The sequence below is a fragment of the Saccopteryx leptura genome, chromosome 1 (assembly GCF_036850995.1).
Source record: "Saccopteryx leptura isolate mSacLep1 chromosome 1, mSacLep1_pri_phased_curated, whole genome shotgun sequence".
NCBI lineage: Eukaryota > Metazoa > Chordata > Mammalia > Chiroptera > Emballonuridae > Saccopteryx > Saccopteryx leptura.
In genome coordinates, this window is record NC_089503.1 from 304,219,895 (window position 1) to 304,238,843 (window position 18,949).

Consider the following 18,949-nt stretch of genomic DNA (forward strand, 5'->3'; position numbering starts at 1 on the left):
ATCCACAAAAGTAACTCTGTCACATATAAAGGTAAAAATTCAACAGTTAATATTTAACTCCCTCAAATAAACATTGTAATACCTTTATTGACATATAATATTATATTCTGCTTTATTTTTCTAAGTGGTGTTATTCTTTTTGTTTTCAAATGTATAGTTGCCCTTGTTTACTTTTCTTTTTCTTCATGTATCTGACTGAGACTGTTTTGTAAGAAACTCACTCAAGGTTACAATAGGTATTGAATGGCCAAACTAGGATTTAAAGCAGATTTTGTTGTTAGAACAGGAAAGACAAAAACAAAAACAAAAAACCAAGCCTGTGAGGTCATATGTACAATCAGAATTTTTATTTCAAAACAAAGAACCACAGTTACAATAATATAAAACCTATTTGGAAGTATTCACAGTCTGGTCACTGAGAAATGGCACACCCTCCACACTGCATGACTGCCCACCCAGTTTGTGAGGAGCCAGAAGTGGAAGTGCAGTTGGAGGAAAGTCACCCGCACATACATTCATTCTCTCAAGTATGGGCTACACTGCAGTTACTCATACTATCTCAATGTGGGCTACGAGAATGGCTCAAGTGCCCTTAGCGCACTTGACATAATACTATGGTAACATGGTAACAAGAGTAACTTGACATGGTAACAGATGAAAAATGAAAAGAAAAGAAAAGAAAAGAAAAGAGAAAGAAAGAAAGAAAGAAAGAAAGAAAGAAAGAAAGAAAGAAAGAAAGAAAGAAAGAAAGAAAGAAAGAAACAGCAAGCACAGGTTGACTCTAAAGCAATAACATACTTCAACTAGATAATAATCGTTTAGGAAAAATCCTCTCCCAGTAATGAGGTTACAAAATTCAAGTTAGCCATGAACACTCTCCTCTGAATTCTTTTAAAGCTATGGCTTAAAACAAAATTAAAAAATCTAAACATCTAAAATCTCCCAAAAAGAAACCAAACCTTTACCAAGAATCAATGTTTTTAGGTTGCTCTCCCACCAGATGAGTGGCAGGAGCACTTAAAAAAAATAAAAATAAAAAAGTGAGTCCACGATGACAGGAAGGTCTAGTAGAAGGGAAAAGAGAATTGATTTCTGCAAACAACTTTCCCTTCTCTGGACTCCATCCAAAATCAGAACCCATCAACCACTATTAACTACAATACCCACCTTAGTAATATAATCCTAGATTTCAAATAATACTACATATAATCTCAAACAAAAAAAAGTTCCAAAGGAAACCAGTAGCTTCTTTATACAGGCACATGACTTTTTTGAGAAACTGAACTTGAGAATTTCCGTCCGAAGGACAGACACTGTTAAGAGGTAATGTGCAAACCTCACACACATCGCACTCCCTCCCATTTGCATTACCTGATGCCTGAATTCTCCCCTCCTGAGACTGACCTCTCCAGTATCAAATCTTCCACCCTACAGAGCACCTCCCTTCCAACCTCAATTGCCTGAAGTTTTCATTATTTGGTAAAATCACACTTAAAAAAATAAATATTTATGCAATAAAACCAGAAGATAAATAAATAAAACTCAAATTAATGTGCTCTGTAGAGCTGCATGGAAGTGAGGATGGTGCCCATGAGTGACCCCTCTCTGTCCTCCACACTCACGTGTATCTGGTTCCTGGGGAGTCTGAGTGGGAAGCTCTCTCCCCTACGTGCCCCCATGAAGAAATGTTAGAACTTACAGAAGGAGGAGCTGGCAAAGTTGGCAAGTGCCAAGTAGCTAATCCTTCCTGAAATGAAGGTAGGTTTACTCGGTTTCTCCTAAAGGAAGAGAATGTCCAAGAAATGAAACGTTTAAAAAGCCACTGAAGATACAACTGACCCCAGCATTGGGTTCCTCTGAGTGCTGACGGAGTGTGGGGGGGAGAAGAGAATCAGCTAGCAGCATTCAGAAGCAGTCCTGGGTTACAACCTGATGAGGTCTCTCCCCCATTCAGGGAGAGGCTGCTTTTCCACGTTGGGAGGGAGGTGGGGAAGCATGGCTTAGAAATCCACGGAGGTCTCCTTTCCGGGCTGCATGCTGTTCATCTCCACAATGGGGCCTTTCTCGACTCTATCAGCCCCCTGTGCCTGCCCTTCAAAGCTCCGTGTAATTTCCTCAAAAGTCCTGCCACGGGTCTCTGGGACTTTGAAGAAGGTGAACAGCAGGAAGGTCACAAGGAAAACGGTGAAGATAATAAAAACGTAGGCTCCTATGTAGTTCTACAAAAATAAACAGAAAAAGGAGTGTTGATAAAAAAATCTGGTCACCGACAAAACCCAGTTTCCCTCACATCTGTATTTCCAATAGACTTTAAGCCATAAACCGTTTATAGTTAATGAGTCAGGTTTCTGCACAGGTCTGTTTATGATTTCATTGCTAACTTCCTGTATTATTCAGCAATTTTGTCACTCCTTTTTCCATTTATTAAAGTTAGCTGTTTCTTCCAAATACCTATTGAGTATTTTAGGATTTTTGATTATCATTGTTCAAATCTAGGTTTATTATGAGGACTCACAGAAATAGGAAATGCCTTGCAGATGTCCACTGCGAGTCCCTTTATCCAAATCAGCTCCAGGTCATTTTATAAGAGGACCCATGTCCTTCAATAACATCCTATGCTTTGTGAGCCTTTAAAATCATGAAGCCAAAATGCTAATTCAAATGATGAATTTTGAGTATTGCTTTGAAACCTTTTGGGGGGGGGGCGGTTTAAAGCCCTTGAGATAGAATTCTTCCCGGTGTCAGTAACCATATGGTAAACATGGCGTAAGTGGGCTGATTTCAAGATGGGCTCGGTGAATTCTGCTTTAGTTCACTTACTTCAATTAAGGGGAAGAGCAGTCCAACCAAAAAGTTGGAGGTCCAGTTGGAACAACCAGCCACTGCCATTGCAGCTGGGCGGGGCCCCTGGCTGAAGAGTTCGGCCACAATAAACCAGGGAATGGGGCCTGGGCCAATTTCAAAGAAGGCCACGAAGACCAAGATAGCCCCAATGCAGATAAAGCTCATCCAGTTATACGAACTCTACAGAAGAAGGAATAGAGGAAAAGTCATCATTAAACAGAGCATGCCTTTGGCAGGATCCAGCTTCCCAAAGACAAGTACTGACTGATACCAAAAAGCTTCTCCTGTCCTGTGGTATAATGGAGTTACTGGACTTAAGAGTAAAAAAAATTTGGGGTTTTGAGTCCTAGCTTTGTGATCACACATAGATCTTTTTTTGTGTGTGTGTGTGTGTGTGGCAGAGACAGAGAGTCAGAGAGAGGGACAGATAAGGACAGACAGACAGGAAGGGAGAGAGATGAGAAACATCAATTCTTTGTTGCGGTTCCTTAGTTGTTCATTGACTGCTTTCTCACATGTGCCTTGACCGTGGGGCTACAGCAGACCTAGTGACCCCTTGCTCATGACAGCAACCTTGGGCTCAAGCTGGTGAGCCTTGCTCAAACCAGATGAGCCTGTGCTCAAGCCGGTGACCTCGCCTCCACATCCCAGTCCTATGCTCTATCCACTACGCCACCACCTGGTCAGGCATAGATCATTTTTATGGAAATCATTTCATCAACTGTAAAATGGAAATAATTGCCTTAAAATTATTATTATTTTAGCGAGAGAGACAGAGAGAGACAGACAGACAGAGGGACAGGTAGGAACAGACAGACAAGGAGAAAGATGAGAAGCATCAATTCTTCATTGCAGCTCCTTAACTGTTCATTGATAGCTTTCTCATATGGACCTTGACTGGGGGCTCCAGCAGAGTGAGTGACCCCTGCTCAAGCCAGAAATCTTGGGCTCAAGCCTGCAACCTTGGGCTTCAAACCACCAACCTTTGGGCTCAAGCCAGTGACCAGGGGGTCATGCCTATGATCCCACGTTCAAGCTAGGCATCCTGCCCTCAAGCCGGCAACCTCAGGGTTTCAAACCTGGGTCCTCTGCATCCTGGTTCAATAGTTTATCCACTGTGCCAATGCCGTCAGGCTCAAAACTATTATTTTTTAAAGTTGTTATTTATTAATTTTAGAGAGAGAGACAGAGTGAAATATTGATTTGTTGTTCCACTTATTCATGCATTCATTGGTTGATTCCTATATGTGCTGATGGGGGGATCGAACCCACAACCTTGGCATATCGGGATGACACCACCCAACTAAGCTATCAGGCCAGGGTCAAAATTATTATTATTATATTTTTTTACAGGGACAGAGAGAGAGTTAGAGAGAGGGATAGATAGGGACAGACAGGAATGGAGAGAGATGAGAAGCATCAATCATCAGTTTTTCATTGTGGCACCTTAATTGTTCATTGATTGCTCCCTCACACGTGCCTTGACCGTGGGGCTACAGCAGACCAAATAACCCCTTGCTCAAGCCAGCGACCCTGGGTCCAAGCTGGTGAGCTTTTGTCCAAACCAAATGAGCCCATGCTCAAGCCAGTGACCTCGGGGTCTTAAACCTGGGTCCTCCGCATCCCAGTCCGATGCTCTATCCACTGTGCCACCACCTCGTCAGGTAATCATCAGTTTTTCATTGTGACACCTTAGTTGTTCATTGATTGCTTTCTCATATGTGCCTTGACTGCGGGCATTCAGCAGACCGAGTGACCCCTTGCTCGAGCCAGCGACCTCGGGGTTTTGGACCTGGGTCCTCCGCATCCCAGTCCTCTGCTCTATCCACTGTGCCACCGCCTGGTCAGGCCAGGGTCAAAATTATTTTAAGAATTAAATTACAGCCTGACCAGGCGGTGGCGCAGTGGATAGAGCGTCAAACTGGGATGCAGAGGACCCAGGTTCGAGACCCAGAGGTCGCCGGCTTGAGCGTGGGCTCATCTGGTTTGAGCAAAAAGCCCACTAGCTTGGACCCAAGGTCGCTGGTTCTAGCCAGGGGTTACTAGGTCTGCTGAAGGCCTGCGGTCAAGGCACATATGAGAAAGCAATCAATGAACAACTAAGGTGCTGATCCAGTTGCGGGAGAAGCCAGTTCGCCCTCTCCAGCGGCATCTCTTCTCGACATGGACTCTGAGACCTGCCCCTGCCCTACTGGTGGATCCTGCACCTGCTCCGGCTCCTGCAAGTGTGAGGGGTGCAAATGCACCTCCTGCAAGAAGAGCTGCTGCTCCTGCTGCCCCACAGACTGCGAGAAATGCGCGAAGGACTGTATGTGCAAAGATAGAGAGGGGGCAGAGGCCAAGACCCAGAAGTACAGCTGCTGCCAGTGAGATGCAGCCCTGCCCCTCCATGACACACTGTAAATAGTGCTGGTGGCCCAGGGCCACCTTGCCGAATGACAATAAATCCTATGAATGGCAAAAAACAAACAAACAAAAAAAAACAACTAAGGTGTTGCAGCGCACAATGAAAAACTAATAATTGATGCTTTTCATCTCTCTCCGTTCCTGTCTGTCCCTGTCTATCCCTCTCTGTCTCTGTAAAAAAAAAAAAAAAAAAAAAGAATTAAATTACATAATGTATTTTATAAGCTATATGTTACATAGATGTAAAGATTACAGCAATTTAATTACCTATCTTTGGCAAACTACCTTTTTTTGTTTAAATTTTTTTTTTTTTTTTTTTACAGAGACAGAGAGTCAGAGAGAGGGATAGACTGGAACAGAGAGATGAGAAGTATCAATCATTAGTTTTTCGTTGCGCATTGCGACATCTTAGTTATTCATTGATTGCTATCTCATATGTGCCTTGACCGTGGGCCTTCAACAGACCAAGGAATCCCTTGCTCGAGCCAGCAACTTTGGGTCCAAGCTGGTGAGCTTTTGCTCAAGCCAGATGAGCCCGCACTCAAGCTAGTGAGCTCGGGGTCTTGAACCTGGGTCCTCTCGCATCCTAGTCCGATGCTCTATCCATTGTGCCACTGCCTGGTCAGGCTTGTTTAAATTTTTATTTATTCACTTTAGACAGGAAAGGAGAGAAAGAGAGAGAAACATTTATCTGTTCCTGTATGTGTCCTGGCCAGGGATCAAACTGAAAACCTTTGTGCTTCAGGATGATGCTATAACCAACTGAGCTATCCAACCAGGCCAAGAACTACTTTTCTTAAAACTCTGGGCATGCTGCTTCTCCTAAATTTGACTTTTTTCAATCTGCAGCCTCAACTATGCATCCCTGTCACAGAGTCAACTGTAACATCTCCTTCCCCTCTCCCTGTAGTTTACTCAAAGAGCACTCACCCTTAACAACAAGGAAACAGTCATGAGGACGGAACAAAAAGCCATCCCTCCAAGGCCAATCATATGTAGAGTCCTTCTTCCTGCCCTTTCCACCAGAAACAGCTAAAAGAAGAAATATAACATGACATTTCTGCTTTCCTTTTCATAAAAACACTGTGAGCTACCAGAATCTGCGTTAACAATTGCAGGGTACTTGCTATAGTCACACTCCCCTTTTATCTTACGCAATCCCTCCTATAACCTCCCTCTTTCCCATCCATTCCATATTTGTTTGAAAAAAGTGAAGACTACTTACACCCATTATTCAACAGCTCTTTTCCCCTCAAAGAGGAACTGAACAACAACAATGGCTTTAAATAATGGTAGGGAGGTGGAAGTACATACAACCCATCTTTGAACATGGGTAGCAAGAAGTCCTCTGCCCCCTAACCCCTGTCCCCACAAAATGATCAAACCATCCAACTTACAGATACTACAGTGAAGACGGTATTAACCACACCAGCACCAATGGTGGCATAGACGGGCTTCTCGACACCTGCATCTTTAAAGATTCCTGTTGAGTAATAGAACACCTGGGAGGAAACAAAAGAAGATGCAACTTTAAAGTAGCACTTGTGCATGGCAGCTGAAAAATAGGACCAACTTGCTATTTCGAGTATGAGATGTGATTTGCAAAACACATTGCTAAAAAAATGATTAAATTATATCAATCAAAGATTGATGAGAAACCATCAGGGCATAAATCAGTATTTAAAGAGGTGGGACAAGGGTATTCTTCATAACCAAATATTTTATCGACAATGGATAGGAGGTATAGGAATATCCTCTCTTCTCACACCAAGACTCAAAAGCAGAAAGCTGATATTTGCATAGAATTTAAGGGCTACCTGCCAATTACTAGCTTCCAGTCTTGTGCCCCTGGCTCTCAATTGTCATTGTTTCCATTCTAGACGGAAAAAATGCATAGAATAAGATCACATCAGTCTCAAGTTGCCAGTGTGCTTTTGGACCTCCTTTCCTGACTGTTTCCCAGGACTTTACACTGATTTTATTTATGTATTTGTTTATTTACTTATACACTGATATTATAATGTAAAGTCCCAGAGAAAAGCCAAGGCATAGAAATTCTTGGCTATCTACTTTGGGTTGTATGACTTACTTATCACTGATGACATCATATAACATAGATCAGAGTTAAAGTAGCACTAAAATTATCCACTGTGCTGGAAATTTTAAGAGTGGTCAAAACACTGTGTTGCCCCATATATTGAAAAGTCTAGAAGATGACAAATGTCAACCATCTGTTCCAAGACTAAGAGTGACTAAATTTACATTTTTATTTATTTTTGCATTTTTCTACATGGAAAACATGTACTATCAATATCATTTTAAAAAAATATTTTATTTATTCATTTTAGAGAAGAAAGAGAGAGAACAGGGGAGGAGCAAGATGCATCAATTCCTATGTGTGCCTTGACCAGGCAAGCCCAGTGTCTAGAACTGGTAACCTCAGTGTTCCAGGTCAACACTCCATCCACTGCTTCACCACAGGTCAGGCAAATTTTTTTTAAGGAAATTCTTTTATTTATTTATTATTATTTTTTAGATTTTATTTATTAATTTTTACAGGGAGAAGAGAAAAAGGGAGGGATGGGGAGTGAAAAGTTTCAACTCATAGTTGCTTCATTTTTAGTTGCTCATTGCTTGCCTTATGTATCTTGACCAGGCTAGCCCATGGTTTTAAACCCACGACCTCAGCATTCCAGGTCAACGCTTTATCCACTGTGCCACCACAAGCCAGGCTTAGAAAGATAAAGGAGAGAGAGAGAGAGAGAGACAGGAACATTGATCTGTTCCTGTCTGTGCCCTGACCGGGATCAAACCAGCAACTTCCAAGTTTTGTGACAATGCTCCAACCAACCAAGCTATCTCGTCAGGACTCAATATCATTTTAAGAAATAAAACCGACCTGTGGTGGCACAGTGGAAAAAGCATTGACCTGGAATCCTGAGGTCGCCAGTTTGAATCCCTGAGCTTGCCTGGTCAAGGCACATACAGAGAGCAACTAATACAAGTTGATGCTCCCCATTTCTCCCCCCTTTCTTTCTCTCCTTCCCTCTCTCACTCTTCTTTCCTCCTCTAAAAATGAGTAAATAAAAATCTTAAAAAAAAAAAAAGAAATAAACCCAAAACCAAATCAAAACCTGGATAATCAACATTTTCTGAGTGGCTGCTACATGGCAGGCATTGTGAAGGACTCTACGTAAGAAGGTGAGCTATTCAGCTCAGGTCAGGGGTTGTAACGGAGGTATTTCAGAACGCGTCAGATACAAACACCGATACTCACGGCATTGATTCCAGAGAGCTGCTGAGAGAGCTGCAGCATGATGGAGATCAGGATGGGCTGCTGGTAGCTCCGGACCCTGAAGAGCTCCAGCACAGTGACTTGTTTCTCTTGGGCCATCCTAGCACCCTCATCTTTCATCTCCTGGATCTCCTGAGACACGTCCTGGGTGCCCCACAATCGTTGGAGGACTGGTGGAGAGAACAAAGAGGAAAGGAGACAGATAAGGCGCTGTGCCCACATCCATTTTCCCCATAAGACAGCTGGGGAGAAGCCACTGGAGATGAGCCCTGGACATGAGCTAATCAATCAGCATCTGTGTCTTAAATTAGCTTCTCACCTTCTTTTTTAGGGGTTAAAAGTCCCTGACTTAGTAATCAGAAAACTCTTCACGTGGGTTCAAAGGGCAGGGAAAGGAGATGACAAAAAATAGATCCAATATCCTCATCCTAAAATAAACCAGAACCCTACAATTTCTGTAAGTGAATCTGTGAAGGATACTCACTCTTCTTAGCATTGTCCTCTTCCTTTCTGTTAATGAGCAAGAATCTAGGGCTCTCTGGGCAAAATGGAAGGGCTGCGATTTGCAGGACAGCTGGAAGGATGGTGAAGCCCAACAGCACAGGCCAAAGATCATAAGTCCCTAAGATGACGTTCAGACCAAAGATCTAGAAACCAGACAAAGATAATAGTATAAACCTCATACTTTATAGGCCACATGTTGATTAAAAACAAGCAAAAAAGTTCAAAAAAATTATCCATTCTTTTATCACAAGAAAAGATAAATTAGTTTCTTTTCTCTACCCTGCTTGCTTCTTCAGCTGTCTGTGAACTATATAATAATATCTCAAACATATGTAGTTGAATATGTGCCTAACGTTCTTTTGAGTACTTTATGTTAACTCTTTTAATGGGCCTTGAAACTAACACTCATTAAGTTTAAGTTATAAAGTACCTGGGCCACCAGAATCCCGATGACGATGCCCAATTGGTGGAGAGTGCCAAAGGCCCCCCGCAGGGCAGTAGGAGAGACCTCTCCAATGTACATGGGCACAAAACCTGTGCTGAGTCCGCAGAAGAGGCCAATAACCAACCGGCCCAGGATCAGCATCACAACTGACTCCGCTAATTTGCAGAATCCCATAAGGCTGCCACCAGCGATAGCCAATAGATTGACAATACGCATTGAATTGCGCCTGAAAGTTCAAACAAAGACAAGTTAGCAAAAACAATCTTATCATTCCTTTTCTTTCCTTATTATACTGTTCTCCAGGCTCATACATCTCTTTTAACTTTTCCACTTTCTATCACCAGAACATTTCTAGTTGGGATAATGGCTCTTATACCTCTAATATGCATAAAACTCACTTACAGAACTTAAGATTCTCCTCTTTTAAGTTGTAGTTACAACCCAGCATTTTAGCAGCAGGTTATTGCTTTAAATGAATTTATTGGGGTGACACTGGTTAATAAAATTATATGGGTTGCAAGTGTACAATTCTAAGGCCCTGGCTGGTTGGCTGAGTGGTAAAGCATTGGCTCGGCCTGTGGAAGTCCCAGGTTTGATTCCCAGTAAGGGCACACAGGAGAAGCAACCATCTGCTTCTCAACCCCTCCTCTTCCTCCTCTTTTTCTCCCTCTCTCTCTTCCTTTCCTGCAGCCATTGCTTGAATGGTTCTGGCAAGTTGGCCTTGGGCGCTAAGGATGTCTCCATTGCTTTTCCTCAAGTGTTCAAATAGCTCAGTTGCCCAAGCAACAGAGCAGTGGCCCCAGATGGGCAGAGCATCACCCAATAGGGGGCTTGCTGGGTAGACCTGGTTGGGGTGCCTGTGGGAGTCTGTCTCTCTGCCTCCCTGCTTCTCACTTAATAAAAAAAAATTATAAAAGTGTACAATTCTATAATACTTCACCTGTATACTGTATTGTGTGTTCACCACTCCAAGTTAGGTCTCCTTCTATTAACCATTTATCCCTCCTTTATCCTCCTCCGACTCCCCCCACCCTCCCTTTCGCTCTGGCAACCACTATGCTATTGTCTGTGTCTATTTATTTACTTTTTGCTTAATCCCTTCATCTTTTTCACCCAGCCCCCAATACCCCCCTCTGACAACTGTCAGTCTGTTCAATATCTATGAATCTGTTTCTATTTTTTTATTAGATTTTACATATAAGTGAAATCATGTGGTACTCTTTCTCTACCTGGCTTATTTCATTTAGCATAAAGCTCTTCAGGTCCACCCATGCTGTTGCAAAGAGTAAGATTTTAGCAAGCACTTTAGGCCAGTAGTTCTCAAAGCGGTCCATAAACAAACATATTTGGCTAGAAATTTGCTAGGAATTAAAACTGTCCTACCCAGCCCTGGTCAGGTAGCTCAGTTGGTTAGAGTGCCATCCCAATATGCCAGCATGCAGGTTCAATACCTGGTCAGGTTACACATACAAGAACCAACCAATGATGGCATGAATAAGTGGAACAGCAAATCAAAAAGTTTCTTGCCCTTTACCTTCCTTCCCCTCTTAAAAAAAAAAAAAAAAGCATGGCCTGTCGTGGCTCAGTGGATAAAGCATTGTCCTGGAATACTGAAGTTGCCAGTCTGAATCCCTGGGCTTGCTCCGTCAAGGCACATATGAGGATCAACAACTACGAGCTGATGCTTCCTGCTTCCCCACCTTTCTCTCTTTCCTCTCTAAACATCAATAAATAAAATATTTTTTAAATGAAATAAAATTTTATTTCAGATTTATTAAATCATTAGGTTTGACTCTGGGGTGGGATCCAACAATCCCAGTTCTAAAAAGCTCTTTGGTTGGCCCTGGCAGGTTGGCTAGCAGTAGAGCGTCAGCCCGGCATGTGGAAGTCCTGGGTTCGATTTCCGGCCAGAGCACACAGGAGAAGCGCCCATCTGCTTCTCCACCCTTCCCCCTTTTCTTTCTCTCTATCTCTCTCTTCCCCTCCCACAGCCAAGGCTCCATTGGAGAAAAGACCCAGGAGCTTAGGATGGCTCCATGGCCTCCACCTCAGGCGCTAGAATGGCTCTGGTTACAAGGAAGCATTGCCCTTTAGTGGGCTTGCCAGGTGGATCCTGGTTGGGCACATGCAGGAATCTGTCTCTCTGCCTCCCCATTTCTCACTTCAGAAAAATACAAAAAGATTAAAAAGCTCTGCAGCCACTGTGGAAAGCAGTATGGAGTTTCCTCAAAAAAATTAAACATGAGCCTGACCAGGCGGTGGCGCAGTGGATAGAGCGTCGGACTGGGATGCTGAGGACCCAGGTTAGAGACCCCGAGGTTGCCAGCTTGAGCGCGGGTTCATCTGGTTTGAGCAAAAAGCTCACCGGCTTGGACCCAAGGTCTCTGCCTCAAGCAAGAGGTTACTCATTCTGCTGAAGGCCCATGGTCAAAGCACATATGAGAAAGCAATCAATGAACAACTAAGGTGTCGCAATGCGCAATGAAAAACTAATGATTGATGCTTCTCATCTCTCCGTTCCTGTCTGTCTGTCCCCGTCTATCCCTCATTCTGACTCTCTGTCTCTGTAAAAAAAAAAAAAATTTTAACATGGAACTGCCTTTGATCCAGTGATCACACTTCTGGGAATATATTCTAAAACACTAATTTGAAAGAATATATGCACCCCATGTTCATTTGAAGCATTATTTACAATAGCCATGATCTGGAAAGAGCCTAAGTGCCCATCAGTGGATGAATATATAAAAAAGCTGTGATACATCACACAGTGGAATACTATGTGGCTGTAAAAAGAAAAAAAGGAAATCTTATCTTACCTTTTTTTTTTTTTAAATTTATTTATTTTTTTTTTTTTTCTGAAGCTGGAAACGGGGAGAGAGAGTCAGACAGACTTCCGCATGTGCCCAACCGGGATCCACCCGGCACGCCCACCAGGGGGCGATGCTCTGCCCCTCCGGGGCGACGCTCTGCCGCGACCAGAGCCACTCTAGCGCCTGGGGCAGAGGCCAAGGAGCCATCCCCAGCGCCCGGGCCACCTTTGCTCCAATGGAGCCTTGGCTGTGAGAGGGGAAGAGAGAGAGAGAGAGGAAGGAGTGGGGGGGGGGGGGGGTGGAGAAGCAAATGGGCGCTTCTCCTATGTGCCCTGGCCGGGAATCGAACCCGGGTCCCCCGCACGCCAGGCCAACGCTCTACCGCTGAGCCAACAGGCCAGGGCCGGAAATCTTACCTTTTGCAACAACATGAACAGACCTGCAGATTATTATGCTAAGTGAAATAAGCCAGTCAGAGAAAGGTAAATACCATATAACCTCACTTATATTGGAATCTAATGAAGAAAATAGAAATAGGCATGGACTCATGGAACAGACTAACAAGTATTGGGTGAAGGGGGCAGCTGGATAAAAAAAGGTGAAGAGATTAGTAAAAACATACATAACACACAGACAACAGCGTGGTGATAACCAGAGGGAAAGCGGGGTGGGGAGAGGTGGAGGTGGGCAAGGGGGGAGATGGGGATGAAGAGACTTTGCGTGGGGTGGTGGGTGCATGATGCAGTGGGCAGACGATGTTTTATTGAGTTGTACACTTGAAACTTGGATGGTTTTGCAAACCAATTTCATCCCAATAAATTCAATTAATAAAAAGAAAATAAAAATAGACAATAGTGTTGCCAAATAAATAAAATCAAGCAATATAAATTCTTAGTTTTTCTAATGCCTCTGTGAACTACTACTTATAGTAGTTTTTTTGGGGGGGGTGTTCATTTTTGTTTTTAAGCATCAGGACACTTGCAAACTTGTGACTTGTAAAGTTCACTTAAGGAGGAATTTAAAAATTCTTAAAAATAAAAGTAATATCTGTTCGGAAAAAAAAAATTAGAAACCCCTCCAAGTGATTTGGTACAAGCTAAATTTTGAGAATTAATGCCCTAAGCACTTCTGATATATATAGTTGGTCCACGAACATACTCAAGAAATATTTTTGGACAAATGATTCTTACTGCATTTGGTTATAATGTAGTTAGTTGTTCAGATAGATCACAAACACTCTGTGATGATAGATTATTTCAGACAGCTCTCCTTTCCCAGGCTAGACTGTGGTGATTCCATTAACAATTAGTGTTGATAACTAACATCAAGTAACAAATTACTGCATTTATGTACTAAAAATGTGGCGGAGCCACTGAAATAGTTGATAGAAGACCAAAATAAAAGACTAACAGTGAAACTACTAAAGCTGTTGGGAAGAGCCAGCACTATGATACTTCCACGGTGACTCTCGACTGAGGTGGCTCATTGGAATTACTTGGGGAGCTTTGGAAAATACTGATACACAGGTCCTGGTCTGGCACTGGGACTTACCAAAAGCTCCCAAGGATACTAAATGTGCAGCTACAGTAGAGACCCTTTTAAGAGAAAAACCCCACCCCTCATTCTCAATTTTACCTTTCTCTTCGTTCCTTCCTTGTTTTCCCTTCCTCTGTTGGTTCTTTTTTTTTTTTAATTTATTTTAGAGGGGGGGAGAGGAGCAGAGAGCATCAACTCCCATATGTGCCTTGACCAGGGAAGCCAGGGTTTCGAACCAGCGACCTCAGCATTCCAGGTCAACGCTTTATCCACTGTGCCACCACAGGTCGGGCCTCTATTGGTTTTTTTGATAACAAAATTTTAGGAAGAAGCCATGTTAGTCCTGGGAAACCAACATTAAAATTTTAATGCCTTCAAAACCAAAAATCAAACAAAAATCAAACATTATCAAATACATTGCTTTCATTTTTAAAAAAAACTTGAATTCCATTTACGTTTCCAGAACATCCAATTAGCAAACTAAACGATTCTTTTGGCATGACCAGGCGGTGGCACAGTGGATACAGCGTCGGACTGGGATGTGGAGGACCCAGGTTCAAGACCCCGAGGTCTCCAGCTTGAGTGCGGACTCATCTGGTTTGATCAAGGCTCACCAGTTTGAGCCCAAGGTCGCTGGCTCAAGCAAGGGGTCACTTGGTCTGCTGTAGCCCCCCCACCTCAAGGCACATATGAGAAATCAATCAATGAACAACTAAGGAACCACAACAAAGAATTGATGGTTCTCATCTCTCTCCTTTCCTGTTTGTCTATCCCTATCTGTCCCTTTCTCTGACTTTCTCTGTCTCTGCCACAAAAAAATAAATAAATAAATAAAAATAAAAACTGAGTTGGCTTGACCATAAAAAAAATAAAAATAGCCCTGGCCGGTTGGCTCAGTGGTAGAGCGTCAGCCTGGCATGCAGGAGTCCCGGGTTCGATTCCTGGCCAGGGCACACAGGAGAAGCGCCCATCTGCTTCCCCATCCCTCCCCCTCTCCTTCCTCTCTCTCTCTTCCCCTCTTGCAGCCAAGGCTCCATTGGAGCAAAGTTGGCCCAGGCGCTGGGGATGGCTCTATGGCCTCTGCCTCAGGTGCTAGAATGGCTCTGGTTGCAACAGAGCATCGCCCCCTGGTGGGCATGCCGGGTGGATCCCGGTCGGGCGCATGCGGGAGTCTGACTTCCTCCTTGTTTCCAATTTCAGAAAAGTACAAAAATAAATAAATAAAAATAAAAAATAAAATAAACAGTTCTTTCACCAGTCATTATTGAAAGTATTCTACCCAAGGCATTTATTTTATTAAGCCAACATAGAGTGAGAAGATACAAGTCTCTTGTTTCCAGGGAAAAAAAATTCAGTTTTGTTATTTGGCCATTATCCACATACCAAAGACTAAGGACTATAAAGTATTTCCTATTCTGCTGCATAAAATAATGAAAGCATTGTAAATAAAGTACGTTTCTGGGAAACTCCATAGTGAAATTTACTAGAAACTGAATTAGCTTAACCTGGACTGCAAAGGTCAATCATTCACACAGCCCAGCTCTTACTGGCCGAGTGGAGGCCATGCAACACAGTAGAGCCCCAAGCAAGACTAGTCCTATTCAGTGCCAGCTGGATTAGGTTTTCATTTATCAGAATTTGGGGTGCTCTCATTCAAATGCACCATTACCGTCCCATCCTAATTCTCAATACCTGTCCTCAGTGCAACCAGGATAGCCCCTCTTCTTTGCCCAGTTTCTGGTCAATACCTGCCAAAGCGGTTGACAAAGAGTCCAACGGAAAAGGATCCAATCATACCACCAACGGAGAAGATGGCCACAGACAAGGACCAGAGGGTCGTTAGTAACACCGCAGGGGGGTCTCCTACTGTCTTCCCCACAGTGTGATTGATAAAGTCCTTTATGATCTGCAAATTAAAATGATTGGTGGGAAAGCAGACTGTTACAGTTAGCTAAGAGACAAATACTGGGGGGGAGGGGTCTTCTCTTCCTAAGAGAACATCATTACAATTACTACTTTATAGGTAGAGAACCAAGGGAATAACTACATAGATGGGGATAGAAGAGAGATCATGTTGGAGTTAATGTAATGCTGAAAAGAACAATTTTTTATTCCGAAAATCTCAGTAGGTAGCACTGATATTCAGTGAGTACCCCAGCCCTCTCCTTTCTATGTAAATAACCCCTAAGGGATAATAAAAGATTGTATCACCATAGGGTGAGAGAAAGAATGGGTACAGTGCAGGATATAAACAGCAAATGAGTTTTGTTTTAATAATTCAAGTAGACTTCCCCGCCAGTATGATTCTCCCTCTTCAGCCTTAGCCGGGCTGGATACCAAGTTTGACATTCTTAATTCTCAAAACCCTACTTTAAAGGAATCATTTCCCTATTCCAAATTTTAACTCTAGTTGCCCAGTACCCACCGTCTCAGGGGCATTGATGACTCCAGTGTTGTAGCCAAACTGGAAAGAGCCTATTGCAGCAATGGTGATGGCAAAGATCAGAGATGCGGTGACCTGGGGAGGGGGGGGGTAGGAACAGTCTTTAAAACTTTTTTGTTTTGTTTTTATTGGTTTGTTTTACATTTTAAATATTTTTAAATATTTTATTTATTGATTTTTAGAGAGAGGGAAGAGAGAGAGAAGGGGGAGGAGCAGGAAGCATCAACTCCCATATGTGCTCCAGGCAAGTCCAAGGTTTCGAACCGGCAACCTCAATGTTCCCGGCAACCTCAATGTTCCAGGTTGACACTTTATCCCACTGTGCCACCACAGGTCAGGCGGTTTGTTTTACATTTTTAATTATCTATTGATTTTAGAGAAAGGGAGGGAAACATGGATCTGCTGCTCCATTTATTTATGCATTCTTTGGTTTCTTGTATGTGCCCTGAAAGAGCTCGAACCTGCAACCTTTGCCTACAGGGACAATGCTCCAACCAAATGAGCTATCCAGCCAGGGCAGTCCTTAAAACTCCTGATAATTGTCTCTTATTAATTAAGGAGATGTATTAGGATAACTATCGTCTATAAATGGTATAAAAAGAACAAAAACAAAAATAGATCTAGATAATGAATTGGAACACAAGAGAATAGCTTATCTGCAAATATACGGACAAGCATATAGAATAAACTTGGGCAAAGAAGCAAGAACTTTTGGTAAAGAAAAAGTTAAGGGGTACTGGGTTAGTCAGTTTGGAATTCAAAAAACTGCCCCAGGTAAAAGCAAACAGAATTGCACTGGGAATGAAAGAATTTGGGAGGACACAGGGGACTCAGAATTCCTAAGGACAGATTATTTTGGAAACAGCTAGATCCTGTGCAGTCTCACCAGCACCCTGGAATCCACAGAAGCCCCAGAGCTGGTAGCGTGGTGGTGTCTTCACCACTGAGCAGCTCTTGTATCGCTCTCAGCATCATGTAATCTACCCATTGTGTCAGGCCCCATTTGAAATTCTTCCAGTTTACTTAATACTGTACTGCTATGCCCCACCCAGCAGGGGGAGAGCACAGATTCACTCTCAATCCAGCACAGGAGCCGTTTCTTGAGGGAAGGGGACAGAAATAAACCTAGTCATCTCTCAGCTTGCCAGGAATAGTTCAAGTGGCTGTTATCTTAGACTTCTATCTCAAAGTAGCTCAATATTTATTCCTGAAGACATCCTCTCCATCCTCCTCCCCCCCCCCCCCCCCAATTACCAACACCACCATTCTTTAAACTCCTCTCTCCAGTTAGATGAAAGTGGCAGGCTGAGAATTTCAGTTCCCAAATTAACCTTGCCTTCCAAGCAACTAGGTATAAGGACCCCTGAGGACCTGGCCAGTGCAGTTCTTCCTGTTTGATTCTTTTCCCTTTAGTAAAAACCTTTTTCCCCCTTATCATACTATCTTTGAAAGCCTTTTCCTCTTCCTTCCCATTTTATCATCACTCCCCCTATCCTTTTATTTTCAGATAAGTTTACCTTAGTGAAAAGGCCTCTCTCCTTACAAATACTGCGTACAGAATACAATGATATTATTATATCGTGCACTCACAATCATAATAACAATAGGAAGGACAACTGGAGATCTCTCCTTATTATTCAAGGAATCCCATAGGTCAGGGAACAGATGGCTGGACACCTGGCCCCCACACCAACCTCAGACCTTTTCAAGGTCTAATGCTTCCAGAGAAATCCTCATACTGCGCCTGGACCCGCACTTGTAATCAACACAACCGAGCAGCCCCTGATCCCCTGTATACGCGACAGGCTCTTAGTGGAGTATAATTATGTAAAATAAACCTGAGAAACAAACACAACTTCTCTCGGTGACTTTCCTTAAGACAAGAAGGTGATGGAACTGGAATAAAAGTCCTTTGCAGCCTATGACAGTCGAAGCGAACTGTAGCGCTGCAGGCTGGAAAGGCCTGAAGATGGCTGGGCGATTTGAAATAGTTTAGAATACAGCAGCCATCATCATAACGGTTTGCCTTGCAGAGTGTATCCTCAAGAAGCAAAAATAACTGGTAATTGCATCATTCTTACCTTCTGTGTCCCCATGGTCCTAATTTAATTCTTTTTGAATCTTCAAGAAAGATCTAGGAGTAGGATTCCAGAGACACCTCTTCCAGCCAACAAAATCTTCAAAATGTCCTTATCCGGCAGCAAGTTTTCCTTCAGGTGCTCAAGTACATCGCATATCTCACTCCCAGGCTCACGCTCACCCTCACCGGCCAAGAGCGCATCGGGCACCTACTTATAACCCCTGCAAAGGGTGGAGCCAGGGTGGAGCGGAGCCCCCAGCCCTTCCCCTGAACCGCCCCCAAATAATCTCGTGACCTGTCGGAATTCTGTTAACATCAAATTCAGCCCCCGCCTTAGGTAACAACTCCCTCCCTGCCCTCCTTTTAAAACCACTTCCTTCTCCCATCCTACTAGGGTTTTTTTTTTTTTTTTTTTTTAAGCTCTCCTCCTTCCCTTTTCTAAAGCAGCTACAGCCTTTCAGTTTCACAGACAAAATGCTACCAGAAAAGCCTGGAGGGAGGGCAGGTTCACTTTATTTTTTGCTTTTACAGCTGCTCAGAATTGAATCAGTCCGTAAGGAGATGAGAATAATGCTATCTATGTAAG

The 18,949-nt window shown here is 43.1% G+C and overlaps 2 protein-coding genes across 2 annotated transcripts; one reads left to right on the forward strand and one right to left on the reverse strand.

Annotated features, from left to right (window-relative positions):
- Nucleotides 1-320: 320 nt before the first annotated feature.
- LOC136386398 (solute carrier family 2, facilitated glucose transporter member 3) lies at nt 321-18,725 on the reverse strand. Its single transcript, XM_066357835.1, has 10 exons — nt 18,365-18,725; nt 16,266-16,358; nt 15,589-15,746; nt 9,480-9,720; nt 9,030-9,192; nt 8,528-8,715; nt 6,648-6,752; nt 6,181-6,282; nt 2,821-3,024; nt 321-2,219 (listed from the first exon to the last, which is right to left on the reverse strand). The coding sequence occupies exons 1-10, from the start codon at nt 18,377-18,379 to the stop codon at nt 2,001-2,003; spliced, it is 1,488 nt and encodes a 495-aa protein (XP_066213932.1). The 5' UTR covers nt 18,380-18,725; the 3' UTR covers nt 321-2,000.
- On the forward strand, nt 4,961-5,301 carry LOC136389431 (metallothionein-3-like). Its single transcript, XM_066361239.1, has one exon. It carries the CDS (start codon nt 5,008-5,010, stop codon nt 5,212-5,214), a length of 207 nt encoding a protein of 68 aa, XP_066217336.1. The 5' UTR covers nt 4,961-5,007; the 3' UTR covers nt 5,215-5,301.
- Nucleotides 18,726-18,949: the final 224 nt, after the last annotated feature.

What these genes read in the sequence shown, in the direction of transcription:
- LOC136389431 (XM_066361239.1), top strand. Translation starts at nt 5,008, where the DNA reads ATGGACTCTGAGACCTGCCCCTGCCCTACTGGTGGATCCTGCACCTGC.
- LOC136386398 (XM_066357835.1), bottom strand. An exon ending in TCGGGATTCTGGTGGCCCAG is followed by an intron (nt 9,193 to 9,479) that starts GTACTTTATAAC and finishes TCTGGTTTCTAG; the next exon opens with ATCTTTGGTCTGAACGTCAT. An exon ending in AGCTCTCTGGAATCAATGCC is followed by an intron (nt 6,753 to 8,527) that starts GTGAGTATCGGT and finishes GTTTCCTCCCAG; the next exon opens with GTGTTCTATTACTCAACAGG.